The sequence below is a fragment of the Pongo pygmaeus genome, chromosome 12 (genome assembly GCF_028885625.2).
Source record: "Pongo pygmaeus isolate AG05252 chromosome 12, NHGRI_mPonPyg2-v2.0_pri, whole genome shotgun sequence".
Taxonomy (NCBI): Eukaryota; Metazoa; Chordata; class Mammalia; order Primates; family Hominidae; genus Pongo; species Pongo pygmaeus.
The window spans coordinates 78,164,230-78,178,116 of NC_072385.2; the positions used below are offsets into that span (position 1 = coordinate 78,164,230).

Sequence of the window (13,887 nt, forward strand, 5' to 3'; positions counted from 1 at the left end):
TCAGGAGGCTGAGACATGAGAATCACCTGAACCCTGGAGGCAGAAGTTGCAGTGAGCTGAGATCGTGCCACTGTACTCCAGCCTGGCAGACTGGGACTCTGTCGCAAAAAAAAAAAAAAACCCAAAAAACCAAAATCAAAACTCTATATTCCTGTTATACAATAGCACCAATAGACAATGTAAGAGAAAAAAAAATCCATTTCACAAAGCAACAAAAACTTTCTTACCCAAGTAAGAAAAAAAACCTTAAATATGTAAGAGTTCTGTGGGGAGATTTTAAAATTTTACCGATGGAAATGAAATGCCAGTTTTTAATCAAATTAATATTACTAATGTCAGTAAATCCTAACAAGGTTTTTCGTAGAACTTTATAAATATCCTAAAATGATAGAAAAGATCACTATGTTCGATTAATGAAGACGGTATAGAAAAAACAACAACAAAGGAAAGGGGCTTGTCTTAGTAGAATTGAGATCATAATAAAGCTATAGTAATAAGCTATAGTAAAACAAGGTTTTAATGACACAGAAATAGACAAATGGCTTAGTGGCACAGAATAGACTCCAAAAGGAGACCTACACTTAATATGGGAATCTGAGATCAGTGAGAAATGTAAGCTCGTTAGTAAATGGTGTTGGCATAATTGATTATCAGTATGGAAAAGCTACAAATTAAATTCAAGAGGACCTTCAAGAACACCAGTAGACAACCTATTAGAATAAGAAAGGTTAGCATGGTTGCTAAAGATAAGAACAGTAAACAAAAAATGATAGCATTCACATATCAGCGTTAACCTATCAGCAAATACATTTTAAAAATATTACATTAACTTTAATGGCAAAAACTGTAAGCATCTAGGAATAAATCTAACAAAAGGCCTTCTGGGAGAAGATTATAAAATGGTTTTGAAGAAGAGCTGAATGAATGTAGAGAGATACACCATGCTTATCAGTGGGAAGACTCAGTGCTGTAGAGCTGTCAGTTTATTCTTAATAAATTTGTAGATTGAGTGCAATTTCAGTCAAAATCTTATAATAGGTTTTGTTTTTTGTATATGCAGAATATGACAAACTAATCCTAAAAATCATCAAGGACCATGAATGAATAGTTAAGATAAAATTGAAAAAAACAATTTAGTCAGGGCATCTTGCCCTACTACACATCAAGATGTAAATAACTATAGTTGTTAAGGTGGTGCTGTTGACATGGGAATATATAGGTAGACCAGTGAAACATAAAGGAGAACACAGAAACAAGCCAGGCCCATATATTAATAGGATGCATTGAGAAGAACACAGCATCTGTTCTGTGTTTTTCCTGTTAAGGATATATATCCTGAACTTAATTATGAGTCAACACAGTCTTATCAGACAAACCCAACTGAAAATCATTCTATGCAGTATGTGGCCTGTAACCCTTCTAAAGTGTCTAGTTCATGTACATCAACAAAAGGCTGAGAAACCTCCAGCCTGAAAGAGATTAAAGATTGCAGTTCAGACTACCACATGCCAAGTGTGATTCTGAACTGAATCTATTTCCTATAAAGAACATCCATGCATTATTGGGACAAGAAGGGAAACATGAATGGATTCTTAAGATGGGACTGTGTAGTAATGTGTGTTTAATATTGCCCCATAGATCATTTAGTCTCTGTTCATTCATTTCAGCTTTTTCTCCCCTCTCTCCATGCTTCTTTGGATTGTTTTTATTGTAATAATGGCTTCAAGTTCACTAATCGTTTGCTATACAGTTTCTAATCCATTGTTAAGCTTGTGCGGTGAATTTTTCATTTCAAATAGTTGTATTTTGCAGCTTTAGACGTCCCATTTGAGTTTTTCAAAATATAATTTACATTTCTTCCTACTTAACGTTCATGTCTTTCTTTGAATCCTTTAGTAGGTTTATATTAACTGTTTAAAGTCCTTGTCTGTTATTTCCATGATCTTTTTCATTTCTGTTCTGTTGACTGTTTCCATTTTCTTTCCTGGTTATAGATCACATTTTCCTGATCTTTTGTGTCTATTAATTTTTTTATTTTATGCTGGACATTGTAATGATTATATTTTGGAGTGTCTGGACCTTGTCCTTTTAGAGTGACAAACTTTGTTTTGGCAGGTTGTCAAGTTACTTGCAATCAGCATGATCCTTTCAAGACTTGTTTTGTTGGGTGTGCGGTTCTTGAATAGCTTTTACTCAGCTGCTGATTTAGTCCTCCTTCTAAGACATGACTCTTCTGCGGTCTCTGCTGTATGTTCTGGATGTTTATTAAGGCTACTCCACTCTACTTGTCACAACTCAAATTTCTCTGTTTACATTGTGAGCTCTGAGAATTGTTTAGCTTACAGCTTTCTTGTATTTGATGTCTGCTTAGCCTTGTGGAGTTTTAGGTTATACATGCACAATTTAGTATTTAGCCAAAATTTTGTTGGTTTTTTGTTTTGCTTTGTTTTCAAGACAGGCTCCCACCATATTGCCCAGGTTGGTCTTGAATACCTGGCCTCAGGCATTCCTCCCGTTTTAGCTTCCCAAAGTCTTGGGATTACAGGCATGAGCCACTACATCCATGCCTGTGTGAAGCCAAAGCCAAAATCTTAAAGGCAGATTTTTGGAGCTCTTTGTTGGTGTAGCTCCCTTTTCTTTGGTATTCTTTTCTGAATGTGTCAGTTTAGCATCCATGAACTCCAGCTTTGTCTCCTCAAGTTCAACAAGACTTGGGCTACCCATTTTTCTGTACCTCATTCTGGAAAGCACCTCACTGCCTTACTAGAGAGAACCTAGTCTTGCATTACCTGCTGTCCAAAGTCTGAAAATAGTTTTTTCATGCTTTGTCCAGTTTTCTAGTTTTTTATGGCAAGAGGGCATCTTCCTCCTTTTTGTAATAGCTACCCCTTCATATTTTATTAATAGCTTAGTTTGATTGCATTATTTTCTCAACTAGTCCCTTGAGTAATCTCAGCATAAGTGGTTGAATTGATCCAAGGTTGGGGATTAAGAATGTGGTCAAAGGACAAAAGAATCAAGATATTGGGAGTGGTGGCAAGCAAATGGTTGAAGCAGTGGTTCTCAGAGTGTGGATGGAGGATCCTTTTGGGGATCCATAGGGTCTTCCCACTTCTTAGTACATGTGAGGGTGAAATGTCTTAATATACTTGAACCAAAATGATAAGCAATGGATTCAATGCAGAAGCAAAGATAAGAATCTGTTTTTTAAAAGTTAAACCACACGTTAAAGAGATACACAAAAATAGTAAAACGATACCACTCAGTTTTCTAAGTTCTTTTTGTTTGGTTTTGTTAGCCTGTAATGGGTTTATTATTTTGTTAAAGTGAGTTGATACATAAATAACTTTGAAATGTTCTATCTTTATTTCTATTTTTTTTTTTTTTTTTGAGTCTCGCTCTGTAGCCCAGGCTGGAGTGCAGTGGTGCGATCCTGGCTCACTGCAACCTCTGCCTCCTGGGTTCAAGTGATTCTTCTGCCTCAGCCTCCCTAGTAGCTGGGACTACAGTTGCATGCCACCACACCCGGCTAATTTTTGTATTTTTAATAGAGATGAGGTTTCACCATGTTGGCCAGGCTGGTCTTGAACTCCTGACCTCAGGTGATCCACCAGCCTGGGCCTCCCAAAGTGCTGGGATTATAGGCGTGAGTCACCGTGCCCTACCTCAGTCTTTATTTCTAACACACTAAGTATTAATTAAAGATAGCCCACAACATCAAAAATTGTTTGGAGTCATCAATTAAGGTTACAAAGGGGTCTCGAGACCTAAAAGTTTGAGAATTACGGAAATAAAGCACCATAGATTCTAATCTGTTTAGGCAAGGAACTGAAGGCATTGGACTGGCATTGGTCTAATCTGTTTAGGGAAGGAACTGAAGGCATTAGGAATGCAATGGACTGTGTAAAAAGGGAACAGATTAAAGAATGAGGCGTTTCTATTCAGTTTCTATTTCCTGTTGGATGGGTGTCAATTTCTTGACTTTCCTGCATCCTTGTGTGGAGGTGCCACAATTTCCCATTCTAAACCATGGTTGGCTTGACTATTTTTCTTCTGCAGTTTCTGCTCCCTCAGGATTATTGAGCCCTTTGCTTTCATTGAATCTACAGTTTTACCCAAGATAAAAGTACTAACCTGTGTCATCCACTTTAACCTTGAATTTCTCTGGGACATTGCCTGTTCAGATATAATCCCTATTACCCAGTGAGGAGAAATAACATTTATTGGTTATTATTAGCCCATATTTTAAATGGATTTATTTTGTGTTATAGAACTATATATTCAAAGGAAATAGTAAGTTATTCATCCCAGGAATGTGGAGTGGCAGCATGACAATGAAAGGCAGCATCTGACTTAGGTTTGAAATTAATTTTGTTCTTGCTTTGGGAAATCAGTTGCATTTGTATTGATTAGAAGCACAGAATACATGTCAAAGTAGTAATCTGCCCTTTTGGACCATCTCTGTTAATGCAGATGAGCACACAATTTATTTAAATAAAGTATTATATGATTAATTTTAATTATATATAGGTTGATAGTAGTATTTTATGTAATTTTAAAGTATTTTTGTATTTCTTACAGTAATCCTAAATTGGAGAGTCAGAGAGTAAATAAAAAAGTCAATAATGATGCCTCACTTAGAATGCAGAATCTTTCCATTTTGGTGAGACAGATAAAATTTTATTACCAGGTAAGTACTCTTTTTAAAAATCTGGGGTTTTAATAACTACTTACATTTTTGTATTATTTCGTATCAGTCATCTCACAAATATTTAAATGCTTATTATATGCTAGGTTCTGATCTATTTGCTAGAGTTAGAGTAGTAAATAAGATAGTTTATTTTTTATGAATGTTAAAGGCTTAAGCAAGCACTTAATAATTTTCTAATGTTACAAATGACTGTTGTATTTTATGTTTTAAAAGTCAGGTCCCAGTTTCCTGAGAACTTGCATAGTGTAACATTTTGTTGTTAGACTTCTTGAATTATGCCTTTGAAAAGTGTACTTCCATTTTTTAAAAAAAAAAAAAACCTGAATTGGATGCATATTTTAGTTTTTAAATACGAACATTGTTGAGGCTTTCAATATACCTCTCAGAATTGCTATATCTGCATTGCATAAATTTTGGTATGGTGTATTTTAAAAGATTATTATTTCTATGCATTTTCTAATTTCTGCTGTGATTTATTTCACTTATGAGTTACTTAGAAGTATGCTTTTAAATTTTTGAACATGGTATTTTTCAAGTAACCTTTTTGCTTTTGATTTTTGGTCAAAGAATGTGGTTTGTATAATACTGATTCTTTGATATTTGTGAAGAATTGCTTAGCTTGGCCTAGTATGTTGTTGTCAGTTTTCTTTAAAGTTCTATGTGTGCTTGAAAAAGTATGTATCCTCCAATTGTTTGGGTGCAGAGTGAGAGCAACCTTGTTTGTTAATTGTATTGTTCCAATCTTTTACAGCCTTGTTGATTTGTCTTTTGAGTGATTAGTTATTGAGAAAGAGGAGTTGAAATATCCCATATGATGATGAATTTTTATAGACTTTGAAGCTGTTATTAGGTGCAAATAAATTTAAAATTGTTAAATCTTCCTGAAGAATTTGATTATTTATCAGTAATTGTTTCTTTTCCTTTCCAATTTTTTTTTTCTTTTTTCTTTTTTTTTTTGAGATGGAGCCTCACTGTCGCCCAGGCCGGAGTGCAGTGGCGCAGTCTCATCTCACTGCAACCTCTGCCTCCTGGGTTCAAGCGATTCTCCTGCCTCAGACTCCTGAGTAGCTGGGACTACAGGTGCACGCCACCGTGTCCAGCTAATTTTTATGTTTTCAGTAGAGACAGGGTTTCACCATGTTGGCTAGGCTGGTCTCAAACTCCTGACCACAAGTGATCTGCCCCCCTTAGCCTCCTAAACTGCTGGGATTACAGGCATGAGCCCCCATGCCCGGCCTATCAATAATTGTTTCTACATGTTTTTCCTTTCTCCTGGTTTAAAATTTTTTCACTCTTCCTGTTTTTTCAGAGGTGACTTTCAAAATTATACATTTTATACCTAAACATAGGAAAGGCCAAAATTAATTAGTATCTTTACCCTTTTATGGAATAGTGCTATGATTTTAGAATGTTTTAATTCTAGTCATTCTCTTTTATGACTTTTAAGCTCTTCTTGTCTTGTATTTTAGGGTTTTTTTCTTTACCCTACAAATTAAATATTGAGAAGTACTATTAAATAAATAAAACCAATGTTTCTTTTTTTTTTTTTTTGAAATGGAATCTCAATCTGTTGCCCTGGCTGGAGTGCAGTGGCACGAGCTCAGCTCACTGCAACTTCCGCCTTCTGGGTTCCAGCAATTCTCCTGCCTCAGCTGCCCGAGTAGCCGGGATTACAGGTGCCCACTACCACACCCGGCTAATTTTTTTGTATTTGTAGTAGAGACTGGGTTTCGCCATGTTGGCCAGGCTGGTCTCGAACTCCTGACCTCGTGTGATCCACTTGCCTCGGCCTCCCAAAATGCTAGGATTATAGGCATGAGCCATGCACCCAGCCCTTTTTCTTTAGCTCAAGCTGCATGTTTTTCTTTGAGAATATTTGTCTGAAAATGCCTTTATTTCACTCTTGTTTTTGGAAGATAGTTCTTTGTTTGTTTTAGTTCTTAAATAGAGACAGAAGGCTGGGTACAGTGGCTCACACCTGTAATCCCAGCACTTTGGGAGGCCAAGGTGGGCAGATCACTTGAGGTCAGGAGTTCGAGACCAGCCTGTCCAACATGGCGAAACCTTGTCTCTACTAAAAATAGAAAAATTAGCCAGCCTTGGTGGTGGGCACCTGTAATCTCAGCTACTCAGGAGGCTGAGGCATGAGAATCTCTTGAACCCAGGAAGCGGGGTTTGCAGTGAGCCGAGATCATGCTGTTGCACTCCAGCCTTGGCAGCAAGAGCAAACCTCCATCTACAAAAATAAAATAAAATAAAATAAAATACCATCTACAAAAAATAAAGTAAAATAAAATAAAAAAGAGACAGAATCTCACTATGTTGCCCAGGCTGGTCTTGAACCTCTGGGCTCAAGCAGTCCTCTTGCCTCAACCTCCCAAAGTGTTGGGATTGTGGGCGTGAGTGATTGCACTAGGATGAAATACTTTTAAGTATGCAGTTTTAGGTTGACAATTATTTTTCTGTCAATACTTTGCAGACTTAATTCTTCTGTCTCTGGAATTTTTTTTTTTTTTTTTTTTTTTTTTGAGACGGAGTTTTGCTCTTGTTGCCCAGGCTGGAGGGCAGTGGCATGATCTCGACTCACTGCAACCTCTGGCTCCTGGGTTTAAGTGATTCTCCTGTCTCAGCCTCCTGAGTAGCTGGAATTGCAGGCGCATGCCACCATGCCCGGCTAATTTTTGTATTTTTAGTAGAGACAGGTTTCATCATATTGGTCAGGCTGGTCTCGAACTCCTGACCTCGGGTAATCTGCCTGCCTCGGCCTCCCAAAGTGCTGGGATTACAGGTGTGAGCCACCATGCCTGGCCTTTCTGGATTCTTTTTGCTCTAGAGAAGTTAGATCTCTAAATTTTGTTACTTAAGCTGTCTTTTTTTTGTTTGTTTTTGAGACAGAGTTTCACTCTGTTACCTAGGCTGGAGTGCAGTGGTGCAATTTCGGCTCACTGCAGCCTCTGCCTCCCGGATTCAAGGGATTCTCCTGCCTCAGGCTCCTGAGTAGCTGAGACTACAGGCATGTGCCACCAGGCCCGGCTAATTTTTGTATTTTTAGGAGAGATGGGGTTTCACCATGTTGGCCAGGCTTGTCTCGAACTCCTGACCTCAGATGATCCACGCGCCTCAGCCTTCCAAAGTGCTGAGATTACAGGCGTGAGCCACCACGCCCAGCTAGACTGTCTTTTTTTCTTTCAAAGCTACTTTTGGTATTTATTCTTCTAATATTTGCTCTTTTCTATTCTACTAATCTGGTATTTTTCAAATATTTCTATTGATATATGTTAGACTTTCTTACTCTATTTCTTGCTTATTAAATTTTTATTTATTAAGCTTGTGCTGCATTCTGAGTCTTGTTTTCAGAACTCTCTAATTTACTAATTCACTCCTTATTTGTGTCAAATCTTCTGTTTAACCCATTGATTATATCTTTCATTTCTGGAAGATTTGGTTCTTTTTACATTACCTTTTCATTTTGTTCATTAATCATTTTCTTTATTTATTCAGATATTTAAAATTTTTCTGTTTTAGATTTCATATCTGATTATTCAGAAATCTGAAATATGTACGGATCTGAATGTGTCCTTTGTTTTCTGCTTGCTGTTTCTTGTGGTAGTGGTGGCGATAGTAGTAGTGGCAGTGGCGCGGGTGGCAGTGATATGTGTGTGTTTTAATTGTAAACTCATTTTTTCGGGGGGACTTTATCTGTGCCAATTCTTTGTGGTCAAGTCAAGGATGCATTGCTTCAGAGCAGATTTGTTGCTTATTGTGCAACCAACCCTGAATCACCTTTATTTTAAGCAAGTTTAGCCAGGCGCGGTAGCTCACACCTGTAATCCCAGCACTTTGGGAGGCCGAGATGGGTGGATCACTGGACAAATCAGCCTGGCCAACATGGTGAAACCCTGCCTGTACTAAAAATACAAAAATTAGCCAGGTGTGGTGGTGCGTGCCTGTAATCCCAGCAACTTGGGAGGCTGAGGCACAAGAATTGCTTGAACCAGAGAGGTAGAAGTTACAGTGAGCAGAGATCACACCACTGCACTCCAACCTGGGCGACAGAGCGAGACTCTGTCTTAAAAAAATATATATATATATATGTGTGTGTGTGTGTGTGTGTGTATATATGTATATATGTGTATATATATAATTTATATATATAATATTAAATATATAATTAAATATATTTATAATTAAATATATATATTTAAGCAAGTTCATATAGAAGCAATATTGTTGTAGTGTAGAAAATTAGAAAAAAATAGATAATACAGACATAGTTTTAGTGCCAGGAAATTACCACTATTATCACCTGAATATGTATACACTTCTGGATTTTTTTTTCTTTTTTGAGATGGAGTTTTGCTGTGTCACCCAGGCTGGAGTGCAGTGGTGCAATCTCGGCTCACTGCAACCTCTGCGCCACCTGGATTTTTTTTTTTCTTTATGTGTTTATAAATTATGTATTTATGTGTTTACATTTTTTATTGATTGATTGAAACAAGGTCTTACTTTGTTGCCTAAGTCACAGCTCACTGTAGCTAAGACCTTCTGGGCTCAAGCAATCCTTCCGCCTCAGCCTCCTAAGTAGCTGGAACTACACATGTGTGTCACTATGCTATATTTTTTAATTTTTTGAGACAGAGTCTGGTATTGTCGCCCATGCTGGAGTGCAGTGGCACGGTCGTAGCTCATAGCTCACTGTAGTCTTGAACGCAGTTACTTTCGCACCAACCAATACTTTAAATTGTCTTCAGAAATAGGTCAGACATTTTATATATACAGTTAATAGACTTACTGAAACAATTTTTTTATTCTTGTTATATTAGAGAGGGTCTGGTTTAGTATATGACACATTGCAAGTTAATATTTTCCAAATCAATGGAATTCTCATCAGCTCTTAAATTACCTTCTCTTAGAAAAATCAGATTTTGGGGAACGACTGTAGAAAACTATTAAATTTTGTGTACGTCATATGCCCCTGAGAAGATGTATTTGAGGCGAAGTATTTTAGTATTTAGTATTTTAGTATTTCTTTTCTTTTTTTTTTTTTTTAAAGACGGAGTCTCGCTATGTTGCCCAGGCTGGAGTGCAGTGGCACGATCTTGACTCACTGCAACCTCTGCCTCCTGGGTTCAAGCGATTCTCCTGCCTCGGCTTCCTGAGTAGCTGGGATTACAGGCACCTGCCACCACACCTGGCTAAATTTTTTTGTATTTTTAATAGAGACGGGGTTTCACCATGTTGGCCAGGCTGGTTTTGAACTCCTGACCTCAGGTGATCCTCCCTCCTCAGCCTCCCAAAATGCTGGGACTACAGGCATGAGCCACCGTGCTGGGCCATTTTAGTACATTTTGATTGTTCTGACTCACAAAGGGGAAAGTGAATTTGGATAAGTTAAAATTCAAAAGTGTATGTTTCCCAAAAATTTTTTTGATAGGTTGGTTAGCATCAAGGTCATCTTGTAAAGATGATTCCCAGGGAGAAAAGAATATTGACAGAATACCCTAAGATGATTGTTGGAGGGAGGATTATTTCAATTTATCTTTTCAGTAATAATAGGTAAATTTAAATGTCAGTACTCTTTTGTTTTTTTTTTCATTTTTATGATTTAGAACCTGTAAAAGCTCAATACAAATTCTAATGTCATTCACATTTTCCCTCTCCCATTTCTTGAATGCGAGATATTCTACCTGGTACTGGTGCTACAGTGGTGCATAGGACATACCATGTCCCTATTTTCATGGAACTATGTATGGTACTAGTAGAGGAATAATAGATGAGTAAAAAACTAAACAAAATAATTTCTGTTGTGATAAATAATATAAGACTAATGAAGTAGTAATATGAGTGGTCATGAGAGAGATAAGTGGTAACATTAGATTATCAGAAAGTTTATCAAAGATATACTTCATTATGGTTAAATGGCAATTCAGACCTTTTCACATAATCACTTGATCCATAGCAAACACCTTTTTGTCTTGCAAATGAATATTCAAAAGTTTTCAAGTCAGAAAATAAAGTAAATTATAGCTGTTATGTAAAATTAGCTAGGCTCTTAAAAAATTTATTTTTCTTTAAAGTTATTTTTAGCCCTGTTAATAAGGGAGAGATGGTGAATTTCAGTATCAGAGACAGCATTTACAAGTAAAAAAATTTTAGTTGTCTATAGAACCCTGTCATAGCCAGTGTTTGGTGTGACTATATTGGCAGCAGTTTGAATAAGTATTAAATGAAGAACATTGTTGTTCAAACACCACTAAAATAATGATCTGAACCATTTGAGGCTGCAAAGGAAAGAACATGTTATAATTAGGAAATTTATTAGGAAGTGTTTGTATGGTATGATGTCACTAGTATCAAAAACAAAGAACAAATTCCAGTACCATTAATCCAGTTGCTGCAGAAAATAGATACTTTTCAAGTTTTTCTTTAACGTCTAAAAAAATAGATACTTTTTAGGTTTTTCTTTAACGTCTGTCATAATAAGCAACATTTGGAGTGTTAATAAAATTCAGTAGCCAAGAAAATGAGATTCTATGTGTGTTATAAAACAAATGTTTTATATTCCGTCATAGTTTTGACACTGGTCAGGTATTCTTTCCTTTTAATGCCATTGATTTAATTTTTTCCTATAATCTACGAAAATATGATAAAATAGCCTTAATTTTCTTCACTAGTAACATGGATAAAATGACAGATACGTAATAATATGATAAATGTTGTCATGTACTGAATTTTAGAAGCAGATTATAAGAGTCTCAAAAGAGGGACTGTCATTTCCGTGTATTTTAGAATTCTTTGAACATATTTTTAATTCTGTAGAATTATGCAGTTTTAGTAACAGTGTTTTACTCTATGTGGTGATTCAGGAAAGCGAAGTGAGGCCTGACCTTTGCCAGAAGTGTTAACTTCTTACTGTGAAGAAAGAATTATGGATAATTTCTAGGAAGAAGGAAAGGCTAATTTAAATTATCTTTGAATAGTAACTAAATAATGTTTATATCTGGCATATTTGTGAAGTAGTCTTTCTTACAATGCATTAGCAGCATAAGCTTTAATTCACAAAAATTTGTAATGTATAGTCTGTATAGTCGTGTGTACTTTTTTTTTTTTTTTGAGACAGGGTCTCACTCTGTTGCCCAGGCTGGAGTGCAGTGGCACAGTCTTGGGTAACTGCAACCTCCGCCTCCTGGGCTCAAGCCATCCTCCCACCTCAGCCTCCCTAGTAGCTGGGAATACAGGCGCATGCCACTACACCCGGCAAATTTTGTTGTTGTTGTTGTTGTTGTTGAGACAGGGTTTTGCCATGTTGCCTGGGCTGGCTCAAACTCCTGAGCTCAAGCGATCCATCTGCCTCGGCCTCCCACCATGCTCAGCCAGTCTTGTGTACCTTAACAACGAATATATGTTCTGAAAAATGTGTCATTAGGCAATTTTGTCATTGTACGAACATCATAGAGTGTACTTACACAAATGTAGATGATATATCTACTACACACCTACGGTATATGGTGTAGCCTATAGCTCCTAGGCTGCAAACCTGTATAGCATGTTACTGTACTGAATACTGTAGGCAGTTGTAACACAATGGTATTTGTGCATTTAAACATAGAGAAGGTATAGTAAAACTATGGTTTTATAATCTTATATGACCACCATCATATATATGGTTTATTGTTGACCAAAAATGTCATTACACGGTGCATGCCTATATATCAATAAAAAGGAGTTTTAGATGGTCAACTAAAAACTGTGGTTGGCTGGGCGCAGTGGCTCATGCCTGTAATCCCAGCACTTTGGGAGGCCAAGGCAAGCGATCATTTGAGGTCAGGAGTTTGAGACCAGCCTGGCCAACATGGTGAAACCCTGTCTCCAATAAAAATACAAAAAATTAGCTGGGCATGATGGCATGCACCTGTAGTTTCAGCTACTTGGGAGGCTGAGGCAGGAGAATGACTTGAACCCAGGAGGCAGAGGTTGCAATGAGTCAAGATCATGCTGCTGCACTCTGGCCTGGGTGACAGAGCAAGACTCTGTGTCAAAAAAATAAAGAAAAAATTTTTAAAAATGGTTAATATACCATTTTTAAATGAAAAAAGTTATACAAAGCCAGCTAACATGTGGTGGAAATGAAATTGTAATATGTTTCAAGGAACGTCTGCTTATTATTTTCCTATTACCATAATCTCTGCGAGTTCTTTCTTTTTTCTGTCTTTTATTAATGATTGTAGTTCTCCAAATCTTTCAAAATGTCTTCATGCCAGAATAGAATTTCCACTTATTTAGTGAAACTTTGCTTTAATGGCCCTGAAAACATTCAATATCTCTATATTTGAATACTTGAATATCTTTAAAAATTTTAACATTCTCCTCATCTCCACCTCCACCAATACTCTTTCTCATTCTCTGCTTTATTTTTATTTATTTATTTATTTTTGAGATGGAGTCTCGCTCTGTTGCCCAGGCTGGAGTGCAGTGGTGCAATCTCGGCTCACTGCAACCTCCATCTCCCAAGTTCAAGTGCTTCTTGTGCCTCAGCCTCCCGAGTAGCTGGGATGACAGGCATGTGCCAGCACATGCAGCTATTTTTTTTTTTTTTTTTAGTAGAGACAGGGCTTTGCCATCTTGGTCAGGCTGGTCTCAAACTCCTGGCCTCAAGTGATCCACCCGCCTTGACTTCCCTAAGTGCTGGGATTACAGGCATGAGCCACTGCACCTGGCCTCTGCTTTTTTATTTATTTATTTATTTAGAGACGGAGTTTCACTCTTGTTGCCTCGGCTGGAGTGCGATGGCGCAATCTTGGCTCACCGCAACCCCCACCTCCTGGGTTCGAGCAATTCTCCTGCCTCAGCCTCCTGAGTAGCTGGGATTACAGGCATGCACCACCATGCCTGGCTAATTTTCTATTTTTAGTAGAGACAAGGTTTCTCCATGTTGATCAGGCTGGTCTCGGGTGATCCACCCACCTCAGCCTCCCGAAGTGCTGGGATTACAGGCGTGAGCCGCTGTGCCCGGCCCCTCTGCTTTATTTTTATCCTTAGCACTTATCACCAAAAACACTTGTTTTATTGTCTGTCTTCTCTTACTAAAATGTAAATTCCATGAGAACAAGGATTTCTGTTTATTCACTGCTGTATTTTCAGTGTCTAGAACGTCTGGCAGATAATTGATATTCAAT

The 13,887-nt window shown here is 37.4% G+C and overlaps 1 protein-coding gene across 18 annotated transcripts in view; it reads left to right on the forward strand.

Annotated features, from left to right (window-relative positions):
- CCDC88A (coiled-coil domain containing 88A) overlaps window positions 1-13,887 on the forward strand; it is a 131,819-nt gene that overhangs the window by 26,395 nt on the left and 91,537 nt on the right. For all 18 annotated transcript variants that reach the window (XM_054473900.2, XM_054473901.2, XM_054473902.2 and 15 more), the window contains exon 3: window positions 4,582-4,690. In XM_054473900.2, coding sequence (XP_054329875.1) covers window positions 4,582-4,690 — 109 coding nt within the window. The remainder of the gene's footprint in view (window positions 1-4,581; window positions 4,691-13,887) is intronic.